The 27,183-nt window shown below is 37.0% G+C and overlaps 1 protein-coding gene across 1 annotated transcript in view; it reads left to right on the forward strand.

The window, feature by feature from the left end:
• The window catches only part of LOC121412957 (glutamate receptor ionotropic, kainate 2-like), a 72,931-nt gene extending 51,226 nt beyond the window's left edge, over positions 1–21,705 (forward strand). The window contains exons 4-15 of the mRNA XM_041605718.1: positions 4,015–4,275; positions 6,679–6,854; positions 12,117–12,170; positions 12,928–13,101; positions 14,564–14,719; positions 15,902–16,015; positions 16,423–16,527; positions 17,994–18,200; positions 18,465–19,025; positions 19,399–19,627; positions 20,550–20,806; positions 21,362–21,705. Of these exons, the coding sequence (XP_041461652.1) occupies positions 4,015–4,275; positions 6,679–6,854; positions 12,117–12,170; positions 12,928–13,101; positions 14,564–14,719; positions 15,902–16,015; positions 16,423–16,527; positions 17,994–18,200; positions 18,465–19,025; positions 19,399–19,627; positions 20,550–20,806; positions 21,362–21,529 (2,462 nt within the window). The 3' untranslated portion in view covers positions 21,530–21,705. The remainder of the gene's footprint in view (positions 1–4,014; positions 4,276–6,678; positions 6,855–12,116; positions 12,171–12,927; positions 13,102–14,563; positions 14,720–15,901; positions 16,016–16,422; positions 16,528–17,993; positions 18,201–18,464; positions 19,026–19,398; positions 19,628–20,549; positions 20,807–21,361) is intronic.
• Positions 21,706–27,183: the final 5,478 nt, after the last annotated feature.

Consider the following 27,183-nt stretch of genomic DNA (forward strand, 5'->3'; position numbering starts at 1 on the left):
TGACATAGAGCCGGAAAATGAAACAATGTTAAAAATAGAGAGATCGAGTATTTGGGAGACATCACAGAGCGGAAGGAAAATGTAGACAAACGTTTCAATGAAATTGAAAACATATGGAAAATAACAATGATACAGAATTACAGACGGAAAACCGATCGCAGCTAATCAGAAACGATATAAGGGAGAAAAAAAGACATGACATAGAAACAGGATAAGAACGATAAACTGAAGTGAACAGGTGGATAAGAAAGAAGAGAATACTATGGACATAGAGAAGGGTAAGAAAGTAGATAAAGATGAGAGGGAGCGATTGAAAGATTGAGAGAGGGAGGATGAAAAAGTAAGAGAGGAGGTACTTTGCGGATTTTTTTTTTATTACTCATGATCATGCGTATGAAATTGATGTATTCTCTGTACGCACGTTACATCATTCTTCAACGCGAACCCCCCCCCCCCCTCATCATTACTCTTACCATCCTGGAAATGTTTGCTTCATTAATCATCATCATACGAAAATATTCACCGCCTTCCTTTATAAGGGTGGAAAAAGTTACCAAGAATGAATGAGATTGTTCGAGGAAGAGTGAACTAATGATTCATGATCCAGACATTTTATCGATCTAATGTAGATGGTAACATACTGGGTTTTGGAAGTGAATACCAATATTGATGGATATGAAAAAGAATGTTTTCAGGGAGGAAGAAACTTGTACGATACCCGGGTATAGATTGAAAGTATATTTGTCCCAGACTGATCACATGGCCTAGCTTCAAGACCAATTACTTCAAAGAGGGGCGCAAATTAAGGAAGCAAAGATATTATTATTGATAGCTTTGAAACCCAGAACTAGGTATTCATTTTTTTACTGTTAAACCAAATGATTTTTCATTTTTGAATAATTGTGTGCCTTAATCAGCCCGAATTTCCAATACAAATACAACTTTGGCTTGTGAGTACTGGATTCGGTTTTTAGAATGGTTCACTGTGCAAAAACATTGTAATAGCGATTGATTCTATTTCGTAACAACGTCTACACTGTTAAAAATACCCTGATTTTACAGAAAAAAGAAAGACTATTTTGCAAAGAGCAATCACAGAATCATTCTGTAAATTCATAAAACAGGAATTTTTCTGCAATTTAACAGATCAGGTCTGTTTAAAAAGGGGAAAAGGGTGTTTTATTAAAGGAAATTTGTAAGGTTCCATACACCCAATACCAATTTCCTGTAAGATTGCGCAATTTGGTAAGATTACAGGTGTTCTCGAGACTCTGCTGCAGGAACTTCTTTTATTTTAAGGACAAATTTTCTAACAGTGTATGGTGTAGTCACGGGAAACAGCAAGTTTTGAAGTCGGTCTTACTTTAAATTGTCTCTTCACAGAGTAGTGTTATGATATAATAAAACATTTTAATATAAAAAAAGTAGTGAGTGTTCCCTGATTTCATATACAAACTAATAAACCACACCCATCTGAGATGATGGTCAGTCGTGTTTCAATATGTTCATATCTTTGTTAGCTTTCCATTCTTCAATTTGACAAGCCATCTCAATAAATGGACATCACGCCTGCCACTAGCCTATAGCAGCTGTCCCAAATGTTTGAATGAATTACTCTCGTCTGCTCTGATCAACAAGCTGTCATAATTATGCCTCCTCATGTTCTGAGATAGAGTCTAAAATTCCATATAGGGCCGAAGGTTTTTACAAAGCGTCTTGGTTTTCATTCCGGCAAGTCGTTTATGCAAACGTTTAATTGACTTTGATGTAATATATATTCAGATTCCCAATCATGAAATGATATAAATGATAATAAGTTATATTCCTTTAAAATATGCAGAAATGTGTTTTTATCAATATTGTGAAACTCCTGTTTACAAAGTATAGAGAGACAGAGAATAAACGTATATCATGATTATCATCACTATCGTAGTCATCAGAAGCAATGACCATCTTCATCCTCATCATCATTATTATCATTATCATCATCATCACCACCTCCAGCATCATCATCCTCATCTTCATCATCATCATCATCATCAACAGCATCACCATTACCATCATCATCAACATCGTCATTATCGTCATACTCATCATCGTCATCATCACCATCATTATTACAATCATCATCATCATCATAACCATCATTGTCATTATCGTCATCATCATCATCACCATAAAAATCACCATCATTACCAATATTGTCATTATCATCGTCACCGCCACTCTCTCCACACTAAATGTCTTCGAATCAGTGATTATTTTTATTTAACCAGTCAACAAATTAACAAAAAAAATTTACAATTCAGTTATTGGTTGTTGGTTCCAAAATTTTTTCGTAATTTATGAAAAAACAGACAGGGTTTCTCCATGCTTTCTCATAAACCTATATCATCTTGGGACGGTGCAGATATTCGTTGGTGTATTTTATCCTAATTGCTCGTCGTTTCTTAATAACATCGAAATGTAATAGAAAGTGACAAGGACATGAAATTATTAACCCCTCAAATAGATCTGATAGATTAATTAGTGACACTCGACTACCAGGGAGTGAGTCTTGTACAGACTTCACCCGCGGACAAAGGTCCATTAAGAGTTCTAACAACTCCTTCGGCATACTGAGTTTGATCATCAGAAAACACCGCTCTATATTATTTCATTTTGACAAGTTAATAGGTCGTAGACCTTGGCGAATTTAATGAAGAGCGTCATTAAATCCGGCTGTTTCTCTCATTTTCATCCTCAATGACTACTTACTTCTTGGAGCCAGTCTTGATAAAAGACAGCAAAGGTCACCACGTGGGGTCATGACCTTCTGGCAGGGAAGATGAGACGCATTTTTAAAATGAACTCCTTCTTTAAGGAATATATTTATTAAGGAATTGATCGTAGGTAGTACACAAAGTGATGGTTTCTTTATGGATATTTCATATATGTTGCTGTGAAAATTTCGAAGTTGATTAATTTTTCAAACGGTTACCATGGTAATCGAATCATTTTTAACGTGTCATTCCGCCTGCACTATTTCAAGAGTTGCTCACATGACACGTATGACATGCAGTATACCTGCATTATTAACTTGACCCATGACAGTTTACTTGAATCCAATTTAGGAATACATCTCAGATGCATTAAGTAGCTGACAACAAAAGTGCGTTCCACTATTTCTCATATTTTTGGCAATTTAATGAAAATCGGGCTCTGGTTTTGCCTGTCGTGGTCACAAATAAGGGAATTTTATTATGGCTTGTTCAAGTAGTCGAACACTTATTAATGTTCTCCTTTCTTCCGTCCGGTTGCCCATACACATGTTGTATCACAAGTCAGTGCCCCGCCACTATATTAAAAACGAAATGTCCCGAATTCGCAGAATTTCTGTAAATGCTTTCACGATCTTGCTTTTCTGTTTAAGCTTTATTTATTTACCATTTGTCTTGAAATCCTTGCTTTCGTCCCCCCCCCAAAAAAAAATATATATATACGTGTATATATGTCCCCCCCACCCCTTTTCGCTCTCGCCTTCTCTTCCTTTATCTTTTTCCCCGTCTCTGCTTCTCTCTACCACTCCCTCTGATCTATATTTCGCCACTTTCCCTTACCGATCTATATTTTCATCTCGACTATCAAAGAAGAGACAATCATTCTTGCGATATTACCCATTAATTTACCGCCAATAGATCATCACAACCATTAAGATTCGCCGGATTGGCTCGGCTTGTGTCATAACAAAATAATTTAGCCACATTTTCCCTGAAGGCAAACGATATAATATTCATTCATGGTAACTTAAATGCTTCAATAACCAATCCCCGGTATCTTCAAGTATGTATTCTCAAAATCAATAAGTTCCCATATAACGGGGTGCTATTTGAAAATATTTCCCCGAAAACAGTCTGATATTTCTACGAATACATGACTAAAATATCGCTTATGTACTGACGTTATTATTTTCTTATTCATGATTTAATGATACAATGCTAATATCATTTCGTTTTATTTTTTCATTATTTCCAGTTTGCGCTCAACTTCAACATGCAAACGGAATAGCAGCTGTAATCGGCCCTACGTCGACAGATGGCGCTCTTGCCGTGCGATCAGTGTGTAAAACGGTTGATGTACCACACGTCGACACACGGAGACAGTTTGGAGGGATGGAGACATTATCGAACACTATCAGCTTGTATCCCCATGCTAGTTACATTAGTTCATTGTTGGTTGATATAGTGCAACATTATAAATGGCAGAAGGTTACCGTCATGTATGATGAAGACGAAGGTGAGTTTAACGATTCTTGGTATAGACCTTTCAAATTATCAATGCCATCAGAGAAATGAAAAATAAAAACCTCTTTCCTTCCTTTTAGCTGGATTACATGTCTTTCTAGAGGTAGACAGATTGTGCATTTTCATATCATGTTCTAAGATGCAGATCTGAGACGAAACGAAACGAAAATATGTACATATCATCCAGCAATAACGCTATGCGCAAGCGCATTACACTTTATTACCTCATAACTGCGTCACCGAAGTTGCGCCACAAATTTAGAGATTCAGATTTACATTTAATTCGGTTTATTTGAAGGAAAAAAAAGTCGGGAGACTGATACAAACAAAGGTTACAAAATACAACATAAATTCAAAAAGACGTAAATGAAATTAAATCGTGAAATAATGATTATAGTGAATGGTTCAACGCGATATATGCATATCATACGACAGAGAATAAGTTAGTCAAAAATTAAAGTCGCCATTTTAAGACGGACTTAGACGACAGACCCCCCCCCCCCCTCACCCCTAGCCGTGTAGACGGCATTATGTGACAAGGAAGCTTAATCACAAATTAACAATATAACAAATTATGATTATCACGTTATCTAGGCCTACTAAGATGCAAGGTAGATAATCCACCATATATTCTATCTCCCTAGTTCCTTGGTAAGAGTGGTCATGACCAAAAACATGAACCAAAATAAGGGCCTCGTGATGACCATTTAAATTATTTTATATAGTGCCCAAAGGACATTCGACCGACTATCATTATATTGGATGTTCAGAGAGGCCTTTATATATATAAATATATGTATTTATATATAAATATATGTATTTATATGTTATATGTTGTACATGTACATGTATAACTTTACACATTTATAAATATATGTATATATATATATAATCAATATATAAATGGATTTCCCACTAGACAATGTTATGATGAATTAAGGGAAATATATCTTTAAAGAATTCATAATGAATGTCGATTAATAAATCAACGACAGTCTAATTCAGAATGTTATTTCATACAACGAGAACGTATGCAAGGAAAATGAGCAATCAGTATTACACGGTTAGCAAGCGGCTGCCGAAGGCTGTATGCCCTCGGAGTGCGGCAATCACGAACCGACCGAACACCCTTCCATTTCGGCTGGTGGACCCTTAATTACATCTCGCTGATTAGCGAAGGGTTTGGGGAGCTGAGCCGTCGCGGAGGATGAATGGGAATGAACGAGAGTTGTTTTAGGTTAATCCGAGGAGAGATGAATGGATGATGAATGTTTGCCCTACTTTCTGTGTCTCAAGGGTGAATTGTTTTATATCCCGACTTCTAACATTAATTAGTGTCATGGGAGACGAGTATGGAAATTCCACTCAAACACGATCTAAATAAAAACCACTGAGGCTAGTTGACGACTTATCATTTCTCACTTGGCCCACTTTCATTTTTACCCCCTTGTCTTGCTTGCTCTACGCCCCCCCCCCCCCCCCCTTATGCGCTCTCTCTTCTGCCTCTCTTTGTCTTTCCTCTTGAACCCCTTTAAGATCGTTTTAATAATCTCGTCTATCCATGCCTGTACGATGTAAAGTTAATGTTGAATTATTTTCATTTTCCTTCATTAGGCCTATTTACTCTCCATTTCTTTACAGCATTTAATCATATTTTTTTTTATATCTGAAAATAATCTGGTCTGTTGCGTCTGCCAGTATTGCAGTGAATAACACATAATTTTACCTAGACATTTTTCTATGAAATTCTTACCATATTTTTCATATTTATATTTTCCTATTAGTTGTTAATAATCATTACCCATTTATCACTTACCCCTGCTGCCCATTTTACTCAGTCATCAAGAACTTATACAGGAACAGTCTTCATTCGTCGTCATTAATTATGATTTTGTTGATGTTTTTACCTTTTATGTAATTTTTACCAAGTTAATATGATAATTAGTTTACAAAGGTCTAAAGTCAGTAAGAAAATATCTAAGGACAAAGTTCATTACAGATACTCTTTTGTATTTTCAGCACCCTCCTCAATTATTGCTTTTGGCCATAATCAATGTCCAATAAAATATCTCTGGTTAGCCTATAGATCAACATAATGATGATAGTTTAAGCTTTTGAAAATGGATTATTATTATTGTCAGTGTTATCCTGATAAATTGGATAGCTCAGTCAACAGTCAATATAGTGGGGTTTCAGATTCCGGTAATCCGGGTTCGATTCCAACTTGGTGCGCTAGTGCACTTTGGCATTAATCTTCATTACCATATCCCTCGGAGAGGACCTTAAACTGTCGGTCCTCTGGTTGTTTGCATACAAGCATTCTGCTCTCTTAGCAATCGGGTACAACTTCACCACCATTTACCATTTACTATTTTATATCGGTTTTCATTTACAGCTTTAGAAAGACTTCAAGGTGTGTTTAAGTTATCTTCCAGCGTACACATGCAACTGAGTGTGGAGAGGATGCAAGGATCCAATCACAAAACTATCCTAAAGAGAATAAAGACATCGGGCTCGAACCATGTCATCGTTGATTGCAAGAGAGAGACGCTTCCCATTCTGCTTGAACAGGTATATGATATATTCATTAATTAAAAAACCCGCGTCACACCAACGAAACAGGCTCCAAACCGAACGATGGAACGTCATTGGTAGTCAACGTAAATGCACTTGTCGGTTTGGTCATGTTTCATTGATGTGACTGTAACCGAAACCGACTCCAAACCGACCGATAGTATGCCATTGGTAGTCAATGTATTTACTCTTGTCGGTTTGGTCATGTTTCATTGATGTGACTGTAACCGAAACCGACTCCAACCCGACCGATGGTTTATCATTGGTAGTCAACGTAAAAGCTTTTGTCGGTTTGGAGTATTGTTGGCCGGTATGACTGAAGCATTGCCAATTAAAGTGAAGAAAGTAAACCTACTTCTTATCATTGCTATCTGACGTGTAAATATACACAATGTTTTCATTATACCAAATCTCTATGATAAAAAAAAATCGGTCGGACCCCTTTATAAAAGTTTCACTTCACCTTCTCTGTTTTTTTTTACAAATTGCTAAACGTCAAACTCCGACCTTTTCTCAAAATAAAAGAAAGTAGGTACATGAGTAGTAGTTTTAACACCAAGAGCGCCGTTGCAGGGGGTTAACTCCACCCTCCCGCCCTTGTCGTTTCTAAGAAGTGAAAAATATGGGAGAAAAGGAAAACAGGGGAAGAAAAAGAAGAAAGATTTCCACGAAAACTCTATAACACTGTATCACTCTCAAGAAGTGAAAAAAAAATGGGAGAAAAAGAAAAAGAGGAAAAAGAAGAAAGACTTCCATGAAATCTCTATAACACTGTATCACCCCTCTTCCCGCTATCAAAATATCATTGCACCACCCTTGAATAGAAAATTCAATCTTTCCAACGTAACCTCTCATATTCCTCTTTCTGAACCCTCTCCAGAAAATTATGTTCTCACATTGTCCGAATTATGTTTTCTTTGATACAAAGATACATAGGCCCTACTCCGGTATTCCCTATGTTCATATCTGGTTTAGATAGCAAAATGGGGAGTATTTCACGTAGTATCATCAGGTGATTTTCACTGACCTATTCGTTCCCCGCCAATCAGATGCAAGGATTTGCGGTAGGTAACAACATCCGTCGGTGAAAATCACTGACAACTTTTTAAATGAAACGCTCCCCAGTGTTCACCCTGACTCCATCCGCGCCGTTGAGTGTGACCATGTGCATTGAAATAGAACTCGTCAACTTTTATCTTTACATCTCGAGACCTTGCTGATCGCATTCTCTAAGCACCTGATACGTTTTAAGGCGATGCTCCGACTGGCGGATAAACAGGTTCTGTCCTTCGAGGCAGGTACTGCCACAATTCTACCGACGAAACCGATACCAGGGCCCCGTCTTACAAAGAGTTACGATCGATCCAATCAATCGTAACTCTGTGGAAATCCATCAGTGTCTTAATTTTTTCTACAGAAAACTTGCACATTGTCCTTTGTAAACAAAGAGAGGCATAGTGAATTTTCATGAAAACAATTAATGCATGAATATACATCATAGTTAGAAAATATTTTGAACAAATATGCATAAAAGATGTTGACATTGATGGCCGTCCACAGTCGTGATTGATCCGATCAATCGCAACTCTTTGTAGGACGGGGCCCAGACCGATTTGTCCAAAGCTTTACCAATGACATAATCATCGGTCCGTTTGGAGGCGGTTTCATTGGTGTGGCTGTTGAAGGTAAACCCGTCATAATTGTGATAATCGACAACATCACAGAAGTCGCATAGAGAGATAATTGCGGTGCATGGCTCAGTTTCATCCGATGTTCGAGGGAAATGTATCGAGGTAAACATCAGAGTATAATAATTAATGCGAGGAATAACAGAAGGAATTGCAAGACAAGTGCTTAGGCCGTATATTGCAAAAAGGTTTCAATGCCTGTAACCATGGTAACGTCACTGTCATACCAACCAGAGCGACTCCTGGGGCCCGTTTCATAAAACCAGTTCCAATAACAAATTTGCAATGATTGTTCTAAGATAATGAAATAATTCAATTTGATTTATTTGAGTTATTATACTAGTTGTGCGTAGTTTGTTGTTATAACAAGTATTTATAAAACGAGGCTAGAACCGACCGAAACTAACATGATATTTTCAGTGGCGTAGAATCGATAATGTTTGGAACACTGGCGGATCCAGGGGGGGGGGGCACATCCGGCTCGTCCCCCCCCCCCTCCCCAGAGTCATAATAAAGAAATTTTAATGTAAATATGCCATTTTTACCGAAGTGAGTCAATACGGTAAAATAAGGGGGAGAAATTGAGTGTAAAAAGGGCGCGCGTGTGTTTATCGACCAAGAAATATTTATCATATGAATATCTGTCGGAATTGTTAGAAATAGATCATAATAACGTACGCTCGAGTCACAACTCGTTACTCATTGTATGTGGCTCGTGATTTGTTAAAGTTCGCAACTCAGAACAGTGTCTGCTGGCTCAGGTTGATCGTCTGAAAACCCGGGCTGAAAACACCAGAATAAACTAGTCTTCAAATGTTGACGATATCGGTTTCGACGGTGATCGACTTAATGTTGTCGATATCGTCGTCACCATATACAGGGACTATTGACAGAACTATTGCCTCCCTCTTGGCTTACTGTTTTGCAAACGCCTTGAGGAAGAAACACGACACCAATAGGAAATAAGATCCCAGTGTCTCAAGCATAGTTGGGTCATCTAATATGATTTAGAAGAGGAATTCGATTCATCCCACACAGTATGTCGTCTCCTCTTTGAACTTGAAAAAAAATCGTCATCCTCTTACAGAGTGCCACCCCAATTCACCTTCGTCACTTGCCGCTTGAATATGTTGAACTCGGCACAAATAAACCGTCTGTCACACCGAACAAGACTGTCATCAGATCGAACTAACAATGTTACACACGCCATGCCCACAAGTAGTGTCCGGTTTTTACCAGCAGGGAATGCATCCTACTGGTATGACCAGTCCTGACATTGAGGCGTATTAATAGAGAGGTGGATACAGCCAAGACAGGGGCGCCGTTGAGTTTTTTTTTCTAGATCGTATCTTGTCAAAATGTGATGATATTTGGTGTGTTATCTGTAACGTTGACGGGTTAAAATACTATGCTCTGAAGAAGTTACCAGTCATATCGAGCGTCGTATCTGTACCCAATTATGATTCTATAAACTCCCCACACGACAGCGGAATCGTTGTTTCATCCTTCAATAAGAATTGGGTCACCATGGTCATCAGACTTTAAAGGGATACCTTGCTTTGCAAAGTTATGGGAAAGTGAGATAGATATTAAGGCCCATATTCCAAAGTCAAACTCTGTGCTAAAATCATGGGAAGCCAAACGTTAAAAAAAATACAGTGAATGCTTCTCATGATAACTGTGCTCTTCACTATTTATTTAATGGTGAAGACAATTGTCATACTTATCCTTCCCAGGCAGATGATAATGTTTTGAGAGTCAAACGAGCTGATACATTGTTTTCCATGGTTAAACCACAACTTAAACCGGAGTTTGAAGTAAACCCGTCTTCAGAATACGGGCCTTTGTGTAGACATTTAGCCGCAGGAAGGGGAGGAAGGCTAGAGACATTGAAGAATATATATATATATATTTCAGTACCATGGAAAGGTTTTTTTTATATATAGAATTTTTAGCGTAGTCAGGTTAACGAGAGAAAGAGGAGACAGGCACAGGCAAGAAAATAGTGTTCGACAACATCCCTCTGTTACAACAAGACGACCATCCTGCTGAGGGATTTCATCCTCTTCAAAGTCTTACACACCCCAATGAAAAAGAAAATGCATTTTAAAGAGTGAAAAATTGAATATAATCTAAATTATTGGAAGAGTAAGAAAATTGTTACAGCTGATGATGGGTGAAGTGAGTTTAAGAATGGTGGAAGTGAAAACAAATGATGGAATGTCCTTCCACCATATATGCTGTCATAGATGTGTGAGAAACGTCCTTGAATGTCCTTTAACTCAATTTTACCCCTAGAGTGATGCACGGTCGCACCATCGAAACTGATTTCAAACCGATCGATGGTACGTCATCGGAAATCACGTAATGACTGTGATCGGTCAGGAATCGATTTCGTCCGTGTGACTGGGGCAAGAAGAGGGGATGACGAGTCCACCCATCCCACACCAAGGCTCCCCACATGAGGTGGTGGGTTGACATTGAACCCTGCAGGTGTGGTAGATTGGTAGGATTCGGAAAGATCTTGAGGATATTCTCTTCAGGTGAAGCCGCATTCTTCCAACATGGATCCTGCAGTTCACAGCCGATACGGGCATCATCTTTTCATTAGTTCATAATCATGGACAGATGTTTTAATAATCAGTGATCATTGGTATCTTAAACCATGTTCCTTTGAAAAGTTATGTCTTCTCTCTCTTGCAAAAAGAAGCTGCTGAAAACTGCTTATCTAAAAAAAAGAGCCAATGGAGTAAATTAGAGAGTCAAAAGGGGCCTAAGCTTTCGATCCTAGCAGAATCTTCGTCGGAAAAAAAAAATTTCCGACGAAGATTCTGCTAGGATCGAAAGCTTAGGCCCCTTTTGACTCTCTTCTCTCTCTTAACTGCTTAAGCGGGAGTTGCAAGAAAATATTTCCAATCAAATGCAAACTTCTGTCGATTTGCAATAGATTATGTAATAGATAAATCAATTTTAGCCGCAGCAAATCGGATTATACCTCTTTTTGCAAGACGCAGATCGGGGCCCCGTCTTACAAAGAGTTACGATTGATCTGATCAATCCCAAGTATATGGAAATCCATCAATGTCATAATTTTTTCTTCAGGAAATTTGCTCAATACCCTTTGAAACAAAGAGAAGCATACTGAATTGTACAGAAAAAAGTGAATGTATGAATATAATCATTCTAGACAATTTTTTTCAATAAACATGTATTTTAGATGTTGACGTTGCTGGCTTTCCATACCTGCGATTGATCGGATCAATCGCAACTCTTTGTAAGACGGGGCCTAGCAATTAATTGCCAACTTGCAATGAATTGAAAGACATGACTGATTGATTTCTGGAACCAAAATAGTTTTGCGATTGATTAAAAGTTTCTTCCAACCTCCCATAGGAGCACAACATGTAAGAATGTGTCCTTTTGTCAATTGCACAATTCAATCGTAACAATAACTACTTCCAGCAAAGTTTTGTTGATTTGTAAACCATGAACTGTACACATGTTTTACCAATAGGAACAATACCATTCGTAACAATCATTTTTTTCTATTTTCTGTTCTTTTATCTTTCAGATGCTAGAATTGCAAATGCTTCGAAGTTATTATCATTATCTATTTGTTTCACTGGTAAGCAGTTTTATTGTGGGATATTCATGTTTCATTTCAAGTAATCTCTCTTATAATGAAATGATAATCCAATTGTAACAACCAGAGTAAAGAGTCTTACTTAACTTCATGTTTTAATATAGAACTCACGTTTCCAGATCTTGCATAAAAAAATCTGTGTCTGTTCAAAAAGGTCTTTTTGTACCGGGGTAGATTCGATGTCAAAGGTATTCTATGATTATTATTTCATTACTATCCATAAACGGCATAATACAGATCGTGTTATCAATAAGTGATTGACAATTCTTGAAAGGATTTCAGAAGCAGCACTAATTTTTTTTAAGTATGCATTTGTGTTACTTACCGCCGTTTCACACGGTGAAAAAATATCGTAATTTGAATGCTTCTAGTAAAAAAATAAGGCTAATGACGATTTTTTTTTAGCACGTGTGAAACCAAACTCGAGTTCAAATTCTACTCCGGAGGTGAATTCCAATTAAGTTTCACTCGAACTATAATTCGAAATTTCCGTGTGAAAGGTCCAATGATCCTAAAGACGAATTGCAAGCATCATTACAATTATGATTCAAGATTCACGTGTGAAAAGGCCGTTGTCTAGAATTGACAAAGGTCCTTTTCACACGTGAATAATTGAGGCTGAGGTCATTTAGCTTTATAAAGTATGCGTTTCCCAATTGTCTCAGCAGTGTAAACTAAATTAGTATTTTATTTTCTTTCTTCACACAATGAAATTATCAACATTATCTTTTTCAAACAGGATCTTTACCTAATAAACATGTCAAGGTATACTGGTGATAAGGTTAACCTGACCACACTTCATATGCTGAATCTATATGACCAGTACACCGAGGCGTTCATGGAGGAATGGAACAATATGCAGATGGGACCTAGGAGTGTTACCATGACAACCAGGAATTTCAGCATCCTCACAGTAAATATTAATTCATTCGCTCATTCATTTCTATTTTCATCATAATTATTTTTTTTTTCCAATTTCTTTTTCACCCACAGTAGGGTGTTTTATTCAATATATAATCAGTTTACATGTAGATCTGCTTGCACAATCAATATGGCTTCAGTTTACATTTGTTTTCAGTCAATGTACAAAAATAATCAGAAAGTGAGTGTTTAACAGTATAAAAAGCTGATAATACAGTCTTATTACAAAATGAATCGTTTACGGTACCAAAAGCAAAAACATAGCTTTAATTTATGTAGAGAACGAAAGAAAAAGATGCAAAATTGTATCTCGCAAACCGTTGAAAATCTTTTCGACATTAGTTGACAATCTTTTCGACATTAGTCGAAAAGATTAATAAAATTTGACCAACACTTTTCAAAAGATGCTTGCTGCATATTTTCACATGAAATAGCTTTTTCGTACAAAAAATAATTCTTTAACTCGTTGAGGATTTTCTGTGGCATAAGACGAATTCCAGCTAATTTGATTTTATATATCATCCATTTTATCCAAATAATCAGTGTATTTAAGGCTCTATTATATTTAATGGGAGTAATTCCAAAAAGAACATTTTCCATGGTTAATTTTAATACTAATTTGCATCTTTCAAACAGTCTCCTTTCAAAGTATGCCCATACTTTTTTAACTAAGTGGCATTCAAAGAACAGATGTTCAATAGTTTCAACTTGGGAGGTACAGAAAGTACAAGTACTACTTGCTTTAGCTTGGATTTTGCACAAATACAAATTCGTTGGAATAATACAGTTAATTAAGCAATATTGAAACCACCTGATTGAAACATCTGTCATTACTTGAAACGGTATAGAATTAAAACAACGCCATTTCTCCAGTGAGAATTCATCATAATTATTAGTAAAAATAGACCCAAATGGCCCTCTCGTAAATCAGTTTACTTAACTGAAGGGGCTACCCTCGTAAAAGAAAACTGAAATAAATAAATAAAAATAAGTAACGAAATTATTCAAAGATAGAGGAAACAGGAATAAAAAGGAAAAAGCTTTATAAAGAGCTGCCACCTGGCTCTAGTGCTAATAAAATATGTTAAAAAGAAGCATGATTCAGATTGTGGAATAACAAAATATTAACTGTGACAACTTTGGGGGCTTAAAAATGCAGTGCTAGTATTGATTCTAAGAATATGAAAGGCAAATAATTGTCTATGGCATAAAATTCCATCCAAAAATATAGGCGCGGGTCCAGTGCGTTATTCCAAAGAAGGAAATTTTCTTTCTTAATGAATTGTCAAGCAAAAAAATGTATTGTTATTCACAGCAAGCATTTACCTATCACAAAGTTTTTGGACACGCAAAAACAAAATTAAAATTGGTCGGGGAGGCCTGACATGCCCCCCCCCCCCCACCCTCTTGCTCAGTGCCAGCCTAAATGATATTTGCTTCTGGCATATTTTTAGACGGAAGCTGCTCTGCTCTACGACGCAGTGCATGTGGTGGCCCATGGTCTTCAAGAACTCGGAGATTCTCGGAATATTTCGTTGAGATCGTTGAGCTGCTTCGGGGAGCAATCGGAATGGACCGACGGACTCACGTACTACAATTTCCTCCAAGGGGTAAGTCTATATAGCTATACTGGTAGAACTGGTCTTTAAAGGAATTGAAAACATCATCGTCATCATCATCATCATTGTCAATACCATCAGCGGTATGACGCAACCACATTGAAGAAATGGAGGTGTTTGATGCTAATCGTTTGTTAATTTTATGTTTTGAGTCATGCAAAGTGGAACTTTTCAAAATAGGGAATACACAGTATAAAATACCACGCAACATCATGAATTAGTCTATTTCTCTCCTCCATCTCCCCCCCCCCCCCTCTCTCTCTCTTCCTGACTCATTCTCTTGTTTTGTCTAAACAAATCATTATCATTTATACAACCATCTACTCTGGGTTTTTTTTCTAATAATAAATAATGATAATATGAGACATTTATATAGCGCTTAAAGGGAAAGTTCACCCTGAAGAAAACTTTGTTGTAAAAATAGCAGAAAAAATAGTAAAAAATATTGGTGAAGGTTTGAGGAAAATCCGTTAAAGAGTAAGAAAGTTATTAGAGTTCAACATTTGGGATTTGTGACGTCATAAACGAGCAGCTGCCCCATGTGTTATGTAATATAAAATGTTTGAGTTTCAAATTTTGTATGGTTCCTGATGACTTAATTTTGTTTACTTTTCATGATCGGATGTGAAATGATTTGTCTATTGATATACAAAAATTACAGTGAAAACCATTTTCAATTTTCTGAGAAAATGACATTTCATTGATTTTTTACCATTGTCAGAAATGCTGCTCGCATATGACGTCACAAATCAAATAATTGACATTCTAATAACTTTTTAATTATTTGATGAATTTTTTTCAAACCTTTGGCAATATTTTTTATTATTTTTTCTGCTATTTTTACAATGAACTTTTTGTCAGGGTGAACTTCCCCTTTAATACAAATGACATTTGTCTCTAAGCGCTGCATACTATTACCCCGGCTTTAGCACAGCTATCCTGATCGGACAGTCGAACATTCAAGGAATTCCTTCCTAGCGGGTACACATTTACTACACCTGGTGAAGAGTGGCAAATGTAGATAAACGCCTTGCCAAAGGACGCTAGTGGTGCAGTCGGATTTGATCCCCGTACCTGGTAGTTCAAAGTCTGGAGACTTATCCACTGGGCCACAACACCCCTACACCCACTCCTCTTTATGTTTTCATTTATTTTTATTTTTTGTAATTCTAGACGAATGTCAATGGTCTGACTGGCCCAATAACGTTTGATAGAAATGGCTTCAGGGACAATCCAAGATTCTTCATTTCAGAACTTCAAGATTCTCAGTCTGTGATGTTCAAAACGGTAAGAAACAATGATTTTTGATATGTAAACTACCACTAGCAGTTTGAGCTCAGCAGAAAACAAACAAAAAATGTGTAAGGAGTTAAATCAGCCCGCCCCAGCCTTTCTAAGATTAAAACAAAGAGATAAAAATAATGTCTTTTTGGTAAATATAACTATTTGCTTTATGTATTTGTAAAACAATATGAATGATGACTAGCATATCATATGAATGTTCAAGTAAGTTCATTAAATATTTTGCTTATTACTTTTATGTGTATTTGAGAAAAAAATATTATATATGTGATATATTAATCATTTGTTCCAATAAACAATCAATTCATCAATCAATTAACAAAATCACGTTATTATCAAATTTTCTATTCATTCATTTACTAATTTATTAATTAATTAATTCCCTTATGTAGGTTGGTCAATGGGATGCAAATGGTCTGAATATCTTCCCAGTGGACATGCATATAGATAAGAACACAACGTTGACCAACAAGACTTTGATTGTTACAACTATATTGGTAAGCAAATTTTTGGCATTAATCCTTTGTGTTTAAGATCACATGCTCAATCTTTAATGAAAATCATAAGTCAGAAAAAATTGGAACAGTGGGATTCGAACCTGCCATCAACTGCTTTCCGGGCAGCGACTTAACCACCACGCTATTCACGGCTAAATCACGATGAACTGGAATTCAAATACCCTCGATCCTCTTCTTTCTGACTCATTAATATGCAAATTTCCTCCTATTAAAGCCTCTTCATTTACTATATTGGTAAGAATAACGATGAATGGCAATGATGACAGAATATGCATTCTTGTCATCAAGACTTATGATTTCACATGTACATGTATCTGTTATCATGAAGGCCTGAACGATTGATGATTTACCTAGCTTGACATTGATCATATAGAACAGTATTCTGATGACAGAATATGCATTCTTGTCATCATTGTGATTTCACATCAGCTAAGTCTCTTCAACACCTTTGCAGATCATAAAAGTTTGTGGCGTCATCCTCCACATTTTTTAAATTTAATTGTAAGGCCTGTTGACAAGGTGAAATAGCATTCATTACGATTGACCCGGAGTGGTGCTTCAAGGGGACAAGGGGCAACTGACCCCTCTAATATTGCGAGAGAAAAAAGTGAATGGCAATTTCATAAAATATGGATGTCCAACCCCCTCTATGAGGGACCTTCATGAAATTTTCTGTCCCTGTTTTCTGGTTCTTTTGACAGCCTGCAATGTTCTCAAAGGACCATGACTTGGTCAGTTTATGAAGTGATGGAAGACTTGAGAAAAGAAGGGGGCAGACGTTCAAAAAGGTTGATCATTGTATTTGCCCTGAAGTAGAAAAACAAAGAAAAAAGGAAGAAAGAAGAACATCTAAAGGGGTCTGGCTCATGTAACCTGATATTCAATTGAGAAAAAAGGTTGTCTTTACTGCCCCCTACCTTTTAAATGTCTTTCTTCATGCTACGGAGCAAAAAAAAAAAAGATGTCCATATCTAGTACATGTACATGTAGCATACTGATGGCATTTTTGGTATGTGTTATCACGAAGACCTGAACAATTGGTTATTTACTTCACCTAGCTTGACTTAGAGCTTATAGAACCAGTCTCCATGGATTAGGTAATTTCAACCATTACAGGATGCTATTTTCTATTGTGCCATATACCAGCACTTGCACCCTCTCATGTCCCTGTTCTAATTGTACTCTCTGTTGGGGGGGTGGGGCGTTGCTTGATTTTTTGAAAATGAGCATGCATTATTTTCTTCTTTCTGCTTGAAACATTTTACCACCAACCCTCATAAAATTGAGGAAACTGATTTGATGAGAACCACCAGAGAATTTGAAAGTAGAAGTACAAGCAAGTCATGAGGGTTAGTATCACGTGCTTATTCTCATTTAGTTACCAAATATGGATTCATTGAACCTAGAAAATAATTTCACTTTTTTTTCTTCCTAAAACTCCTTAGGAACCTCCATACTGCATGAAGCGGAAGAGTCCTGATGGCGAACCCCTGGAGGGCAATGCACGCTTTGAGGGATTCATCATAGATCTCCTGGACTACATCTCACAGAGGATGAACTTCAACTACGTCATCACTCTGGTTCCTGATGGCGACTATGGCTCCGAGGTGGATGGTCGCTGGAATGGCATGGTTGGGGAGTTAGTTGAAAGGGTGAGAAGAATTACCTCTCTTATATCCTCTATTTGTATATTGTATGACATGATGTTTGAAAACGACCTGAATTAGGTTAAAATTTGCCTCAAGAATTTGACAAGCAAAAAATAGTTGAGTTTTATGATGATAGGCCTACATGATAAATCTTTAATGAAGAGCAGCAGTCATTTCAGAATAAACCAGCCAACATCCTTGTAAAAAAATGAGAACGTGTCAATTGTCTCCTTACACAGTGTCATTGCTTTTCTTTACCACTTTTAGCGAGCTGACCTTGCGGCAGCTCCTCTCACAATCACCTATGTCAGAGAGAAGGTGATAGACTTCTCCAAACCCTGGATGTACCTGGGCGTGACCATCCTCTTCCGTGTACCTGAACCTCAGAACCCTGGTGTCTTCTCCTTCCTCAACCCACTGTCCCCAGACGTCTGGCTCTACGTCATCCTGGCATTCCTCCTGGTCAGCTTCGTACTCTTTGTCCTGGCTCGATTCAGTCCGTACGAGTGGTACAACTCCCACCCGTGCAACCCAGACTACGACACGGTGGAGAACCAGTTCAACTTCTTCAATTGTCTCTGGTTCTCGTTCGGTGGTCTCATGCAGCAGGGATCCGAGATCAACCCCAGAGCGTTCTCTACTAGGGTTCTCAGTGGTTTCTGGTGGTTCTTTTCTCTCATCTTGATCTCCTCCTACACTGCTAACCTGGCTGCTTTCTTGACGGTCGAGAGGATGGTGTCACCTATCCAGACTGCCGATGATCTGGCCAAGCAAACATCAATTGAGTATGGCACCAGGAAAGGAGGGTCCACGGAAGAATTCTTTTCGGTAAGTCAGGTTGCTGGTGGTAGATGGACCAATGAATTGTATCATGTTCGTAGAAGAAACTGTTCATCCTATAAGACAGCCTATGCAAGTACCACATATACAAACTACAGAGGATTATTTTTTTTAAACTTGAGATAATCTTTGATAATATCACAAATATCTGGGAACATTATTAGGGTCATTCCAAGTGATTTTAATAGGCACAGGTTTACATTATCTGACAAGTTATTCCTCCTGCAAAATGGTATGCATGCTCGCACTCTGATTCTGCTGTACTGTGTTAATTGCAACAAATTTTGCCAACTATGGTGAAACATGATTTATCGACTTCTTGAATGACTTTCAACTCTTTATCTCTCTATTTGCTGCGCAGAGATCGAAAATCCCCACCTACATGAAGATGTGGGAGTTCATGAGTTCGAGGCAGCACGTGTTTACAAACACCTACATGGATGGTATTGAGCGCGTTCTCAACAATAGAAACTACGCCTACCTCATGGAGTCTGCCATGGCCGATTACGTGGTCTCCCAGCATTGTAATAATTTGACTGCCATTGGAGGGCTGCTCAACTCAAGAGGTTACGGCATTGGTACGCCACTCGGTAAGACAGCTTCTACAGTACAGTACTCATCAAATCTTAGTAGACAAGGGATGCATGGGTGTACTACAGAGGGCAACTCCCCTTGTGGTTTTTCAAGCAGTGAAAAAAAAGAGGGAAAAAATGAAGCATGATGAAGAAAATGGAAGAACGACGCCTCCTTACGGTTGTCTTTCTCCACCCCTTTACATCATACCATGGCACTAGTCTGCTGTGCAAACTCACTCGAATTAAGGGTCTGAATGTGCAGCCTACTCTTGCCTTGTGTACTGAATACTCTTGCTCAACAGCAAGTTTTGTATGTGCTAGTCTTGCATGGAGACACACTTGTTGATCAAAGTTTCAATCAGGGTTTGTGCCTGCAGAATACTATGGCACCATCCTAGCCGGAAGAGATGTATTGTTCAAAAAGATTGAAGGAGTACATTAAAAGACATGTAATAGGTACCAAGTGCATTCTTCATTTCCAAGTTTTGATTAGCAATAGCAGAGATTACCGACGGTATTAATAGTCAAAAGATGAATATGATTTCAAACAAGGATAGTAAATAAATCCACTCTTTGAAGTAAAGAAAGAAATAATCTCTGTATCTGGTTATAAGAAAGCATTCTTTTATAATCATGGATGTGAACAAATATCTTAGTAAGTAAATTGAATAAAGCAAATTGACATATGTGACCCATACGGAATGGATTTTTTCCATTCATCCATCATTCCAATCCTTGTGAACACAATAACACCAATGAGATACAACAGCTTCAGGAGGAAAATGTAAGATTATTAGAAAATAAAGTGATTAAAAAACTCCAAATGTTCGGATAGACATCCTGCGGTATGACCTAACACGAGGATACTCTCTTGGATGTCCAGAAAGAACTGTGTCAATAAAATGAACCTCTTTGTTCTTTTTTTGCTTCTCTTCAGGTTCTGTTTATCGAGACGAGATTACCAAATCCATCTTGCAGCTTCAAGAAGAGGACATCCTCCTTGAGCTGAAGAACAAGTGGTGGAGGACGGACCAGTGCCATAAGAACACTGGTCAGAGTGACGAAGCCAACTCACTAGGTCTCAAGAACATTGGAGGAATCTTCCTGGTTCTGATCACAGGCCTGGTGTGTGGTCTTATAGCAGCCTTCGCAGAGTTCATCTGGAAATCAAGGCAGAATGCTTTGATCGATAGGGTAAGAAAAAACTGCTGATATTCTCATGTGGTACTTCTGATTGATAAAAATTCAAGGGAGTGTTTCAGGGTAAAAATATGACAGAATTTTCATCTGACAAAGAAAGTCTGTTGTTTTATCCAACAGTTGTCATTATTACAGTCAGGCATCTGTGCTTCTCAGCCAATCAAAATAAAGTAAATGTCAGAACCAACAACTTGTCAAACAACAAGTTTTGATGCAAAGCTCTCCAGAACATAACTCAATAAGGACTTTACTTCCTCTGGTCTAAACTACATTTTGTACATTCAATGATCATATCTTTACGATTGAGATGAGACAGAAAATGAAGTCATCACTTCATCACTCGTTTAGTGAATTAAGTGAAAATATTTTGAACAGCACCTTTAAGCAAAGACCCTAGATATCTTTCTGATTTAGCTACATCATCATTTTCACCTACATGTAGATACGGTAAGGTCGATTCTCTTTTGTTTTTAATGGTAGTCATATTTTGTATATTGCTTTATTGTTTACTTTTATAACTAGCATATCCCATTCATTTTCTTTATCCAGAAATCGTTATGCGGTGAAATGATGTCGGAACTACGCTTCGCGTTCCGCTGCAACAACAAGCGACGGAACAGCAAGCCAGTGATAGAGCATAAATACATCCCAACTACTACCTACCCTCCAAACATCAATGGTAGGCAATCTATGCAGATGGTTGAACCTCTAGCATGACCCAGAGACTAGAACAAAACATTTTATTTAATGATTGTTAGTCATCCAAATGCTACTCTAGCCATGGTAGCGAAGAGCTACAATCGTTAGCTCAGTTTGATTAATAGACCACGTTCTAGCGGAAACAACTTGGTTTGAACATCGACCTCAGAGGTTTGTGGTTCGAAAGAGACGGATTGTTTTTGCTGTTCGTGTATTGATGCTACAAACAGAGACCACCAGAAATCTGAAGCAGTTGAGCATGCTTCATGGATGCTACTGTCATCAGCTTCCATGATAGCTATGAATCTTGATGACTGCACTTTGGAAAGGGAGATTACAATCTTGGCCGAAGAATATTGCGGTAATAGCAATGAACTAGAGTCTCTGTTGTCTTTAGATTTTGCAAAAGGAATCAAGAGAGAAGAAAAGTTATTTTTTATACTCAAGAGTAGGAATGATGATAGCTTTTTTCGATTTAAATTGAGACCAACTACTCTGCTTGAAAGAGGCTGGGTGATTGATATCTATTCTTTTACAGGACTGAATACAAGGAGACAATAAAGTGATTGTGATGAAGAAACGACTGATATTGATTTGTTTACATGACGGACGACGATACTTGCGTATTTATGGCAGGTAGATACAGAAGCATTCATTACATTCAGATACAGCTGCTTGTTGGGGTCACCAGGACATCAAAAGGGCTTTCAGTTGTGCATTTAGTTTCAGATGTTACAACCAGGTCCAGTTAAATCAAAGGCCAGGTGCGAGAGGATTTGTTCATCATATCGAAAAGAATACTTTAAAGAACAGGGTGGTTGCTCGGCCATAGATGTACATGTGTACAACCAGTGTGGTTATGCCTTTCTGTCTGCACTGCATCACTTACAACACCATCAAGGAGAAGCGAGCAGGAACAACCACAATGTGTTCTTAAAGTCACCATACAAGGCTGTTGTAAAAGATGGTCCACAATAAATCATGCTTCCAGGAGACCAAGAAGACCAGAAAGACTGGGAAGTTTCCTTATGATTGCTGGGGTAGGAAGATACTGCTTAATAAGCTGTTACATCTTCCCAGATTCAAAGTGTTGAGGGAAATAAAGATTTATATTAAACCCCTTAAAGCGCAAACTCTTTCATTTCTATACAAGAGTCTAGAAGCCATGATTGGTTTGAAAGCGTATTAAATTCTAACAAAGTGTTTTCCATTACATGTATTCATTGCGTAATAAGATTAGTCCTCAATATGATCAGACTTATACTAAGACTTGCTATAAATTATTGAAAAAAAATGGCATTGAAAAGACATTGCTAATGGCATTACTTACTCATTCTCTGGTTTGCGTACTAGCCAAGAAGAAAACATATTATACCATTTGCTTGGAACTCTCTCCATTGTCAAAATTATGAAAGGCAATAAAATTTGCAAACATCAAACACTTTCATCTGGCAATCTTCAATGATTTCAATTTAATTGTGAGAAGTCATCAAAGAAACTATTTATTATTTTAATGAGAACATTAGAAATACATGTAACCTTTCAAAGGCAAAGGAGTCTGTTTAAAGGAAGACGAATTTGAAAGTTGTGTTTCCAAATACTAAACACAACATCAAAAGTTAGTTCCCCCTTAAGAACCCCATCAAATCTGCCAGAGTAACAAATTATTCAAGTTGAAACGAAGCATGGGATATAGCTAGGGTTATTAGGGATCAGATTCTCGAAAATTAGAGATATCCGCGACTTCACGACTTAAACAAATGATTTGTTATGCTGGACGATCTCATGGGGTTCTTTAGGGGGAACTTACTTTTGATGTTGTGTTTATATTTATCCGAGAGGAAAACTACAATGGGCTTTAGTTGGTTATTTTCAACAAATGGTACACACCTGTATGATCTATTCTAGTTTTATTGAAGAACGGTATGTATTTCTTCTTCCTGATCAAAACACTTTCTTTGAAGGTAACAACTTTAAATTATAACATCGTTGAATTTGATCTACTGTTTACTTCAATCTATACTGGGCAATTTGAAAAAAAGCAAGTACTTTCTGTGGAAAATTATTGAAATGATGTGTCCTAGCTTTGGGCTTCATATGAAAACGTGTGACGCCCTATTAGATCACCATGGCTTGAGTTCTTTTTGCACTGAAGTACAGTGGTGCTCAAAAGTTAGTGAACCCAACGAAAAATGAACATATTTAAAGTGCTCAAGTTCTGCCATGTTCTGGATATTTTAATTGTGAAGTCGGGTGATAAAATATTACATTCAAGAAAGTATGTTTCTCTGGGCTCACCGTACAGTGTAGTGTTGCTGTGTACATTCATTACTAAGTATGAAGGAGTGCATATCGTGGTGGAGTTTCTAACTTTTGAGCACAACTGTACATGGAAAACTGAGGGTTGGAGTTTAAAGGTAGGTTATTTTAGGAAAATGCCAAGTGCATTTTATTTGAATTTGACAGAAATTCTAACAAGAGAAAGTGATAATACATGTACATGTATTTCCTAAATTACAAATGTAATAGGTGTTCCATATTAGTCTTAAATAATTATACATGCTTCAATCATAGAAAATCCAAAATAAACTCTCCAATTTGCTAAAAAGACCTCCATCATGTCAGCAATAAAATGAATAGGTAATATTTTGACAAATGACCACGGTGAAAAACACGATGGCGTTATTTCATAACTAACCTTTATTCTCTGAGGAGAGTTTGACAAACGATTCCTCTTTTATACTGACCATTATCATAGTTCTATGATGAAACTGATTATTTAGTATAGTTTCCATGGTAACCGCTTGTACAGAAGGCTTGTCTTCCAGTGTATAGTAAGGGGATCTATACCATACCAAAAAGCAACGTGTATAAATTAACAGAATCAGTATGTAATAATATGCAAGAGAATGTCTCTATTTGTATGTTTGTTGCTAGACATAGTAATAATCCAAAGTGAACAAACATATTTCATCTTAATAAAGTGCATGTCATTACCTCTGTTCAAATTGATTTTGCATTGTTATAGTTTGATAAAGATTACTCCATCATCGCTTATGCTTCTACACGATGTTACTCTGCATGTTTAGCAGAGATGATGTAGACCAATGCTTCAGTTTCCAGTGTTTTTTTTATATAAAAGGTATTTGACATGCTAAAATAACTTTGCAAACATTTTGTTTTAATTCAACCTACACCATATTAGTAAGTCATGCCATGTATTAAGGCATGCACTTTTTTCTTTGTCATGCACGGCAATAAAGATTGGTGTATAGTTTCAAATAATGAAAATAATGAAGATTGTCAATTATTGAAACCTTTATTTGCAGAAGGGAAGTTTTTTTATGTAAAGGACTAGAATAGTATGTAGTTTTGTTTTATATTTTTGCTTATTTGAATCACGCAACTTGCCCGGTGCAAGCTTTATTCGTATTTGATAATGTACAAACTATTTTATCTGCAAAGAACTTATATTCATCTTTATTGCTTGGAATATTTGTATCATAAGGTTGTAAATGTACAAACTTCTTATTAATCGAAAATTCAATATTATTATTATATGCAATGTTTCACGTTAGGTGGCGTGTGGTTGCACGCTGGGTTAGCTGTTTCCTTGTTTACAATGAATCACCAGCCTGCGTCTCCTACAAAAAAGTGGTTCTTTTGAGAGCGCCCTCTAACCATGAAGGCCATGGCTTACTATATGACCAGAATGCAAAGTGAGTTTACAAGAAATGCCACAAGCGCTTTCTTATCACATGTAGACTAAAAGAAATCGTTGATAGACGAGCATAATTTCAAAAATAGGATGTAAAATTCAATTCAATTGAGCTCACAATGACAGTGAGTTATGACCAACATTGTGTTTGGTAGTCTAAGAATTAAATCTGATAAATCAATCTCATGGAGTACCTGGACATCCAAGAAAATTCACTAGGATTTCTAGCTTCATGACCATCTGTAAAACCAGGGCTAAATAGAAAACGACTAGTATTTTGAGATTTCTAAAGTGTATTGATAACATGGTAAATTCCTTGAAAATAAAACTGAATGATCGCCGATGTTAAAGTCTGGTTCACGGCAAATGGTGACAAGATTGATGTATGTTTATGGTTTAAAGCCATATGATTTATTTATCCCTAAATTTTGTATTTCATTGTAGTGGAGATGACAATATCTGCGTTGTGTTGAAATGTTTGTTCAAATTTGTTTCATTTAGTTTAAAGAGAATATCTTTTCTTTGTAACAAAAAACTCTCATTTTACTATAGAGCAACTGTAACAGATTATCAGTGATTGAGAAGTGATTATGAAAATGATTTTCAAACATTTTCATAATTAATTCTACCACAGCAAATAATTGCAATTATAACCCTCAGCGTATTTATATGAACACATTTTCATGCAATCGTACTTATTACATGTTTCTATACAACCATAATGATTAATTTTCTCTTTAATGATGGTGGTAGAGGAGAGGCTTAGCAAAGCAACAAGGCTTCTAGTATTGTGTCCATGGATTTATTTCCAGTCATTCACACCAAGCATGGAATTTCCACATTTTCTTAAATCCATGATTTTCAATGCATATTAGTGTGTTAATATACAGTGAATTGCAATAATCAGTTACAAAAGTTCAGCATGCAATTATGTGGAACAGACATGTATGGATTATAATACACAAGAACCTGAAGTTTATAATTTTGATATGAGATGCTTCATGTAGGTCAAACTCTGGTTGATTCAACCTTAGAAATGACTGCATTACAAACTTGAAAGGGAAAGAAGGAAAGGAAGGAAATAGTAGTAGTTCAGGGGGCGGTTACACGAAGCACAGTAATTGATTGTGGGGCTGATTTTCATGATCGATCACACACAATAACCATTTCAAATTAACCGTAGAAATGGGTACCATGATCAATCACAAAGCACTGTGATACAGGGCCCAGGTCTTTTAAACTACATGTCAGATGTAATTATTTCATGTCATTTTGTTTCCGTTAAGTTTCAAAGTGATCTTTGTGATCATTATGCCTTCAAATACCTACCAAGTAGTTGTACGTTTTAGTACCTTACAATGTTTAGCAATGTCAGTTTGTTTTCATTGCAAAGACTAATTTATGCTCTTGAATTTTGCAGCATGATATTTAATCGTTTCTTTCTTATTGTTGTTGGCACGTTCTTTTACATGGACCGTTGTGATAAAGATGTATCAAACTTTTAAAATGGCTCCAATCTACATTTCATTTATTCATTGTCAGCCTCTTAGAGTTTATCACACGTGCATCCCCCCCCTCCCCCACCTCTCTCTCTCTCTTCTCTAATATAGTGGTTAAAACATCAGACATCTAAAGCACTTTAATTTTGGCCCTTATTCTGGAAAAAAGGTTTAAATTGTACAAAACCATGGACTGAGCAGATTTTTTTTTTTACGTAATTGTGCATATTTCATTGCATACACTAAGAAAAATCCAATTATTAAATGTATACATCCTTTGGCAAAGGCCGCTAAAAGGGAAGCATAATAATACAAGATAACTGCATAATCCACAGTTTGTACCACAGTGCAACTTAAACCTATTTTGAGAATAGGGGCAATGGCAGACATCAGAGATACATGTAGATGCCCACTAGATGGGGATTATAGAAACAAAGAATGGGAGACAGGAGTGA

The sequence above is a fragment of the Lytechinus variegatus genome, chromosome 4, assembly GCF_018143015.1.
Source record: "Lytechinus variegatus isolate NC3 chromosome 4, Lvar_3.0, whole genome shotgun sequence".
Classification (NCBI taxonomy): Eukaryota; Metazoa; Echinodermata; class Echinoidea; order Temnopleuroida; family Toxopneustidae; genus Lytechinus; species Lytechinus variegatus.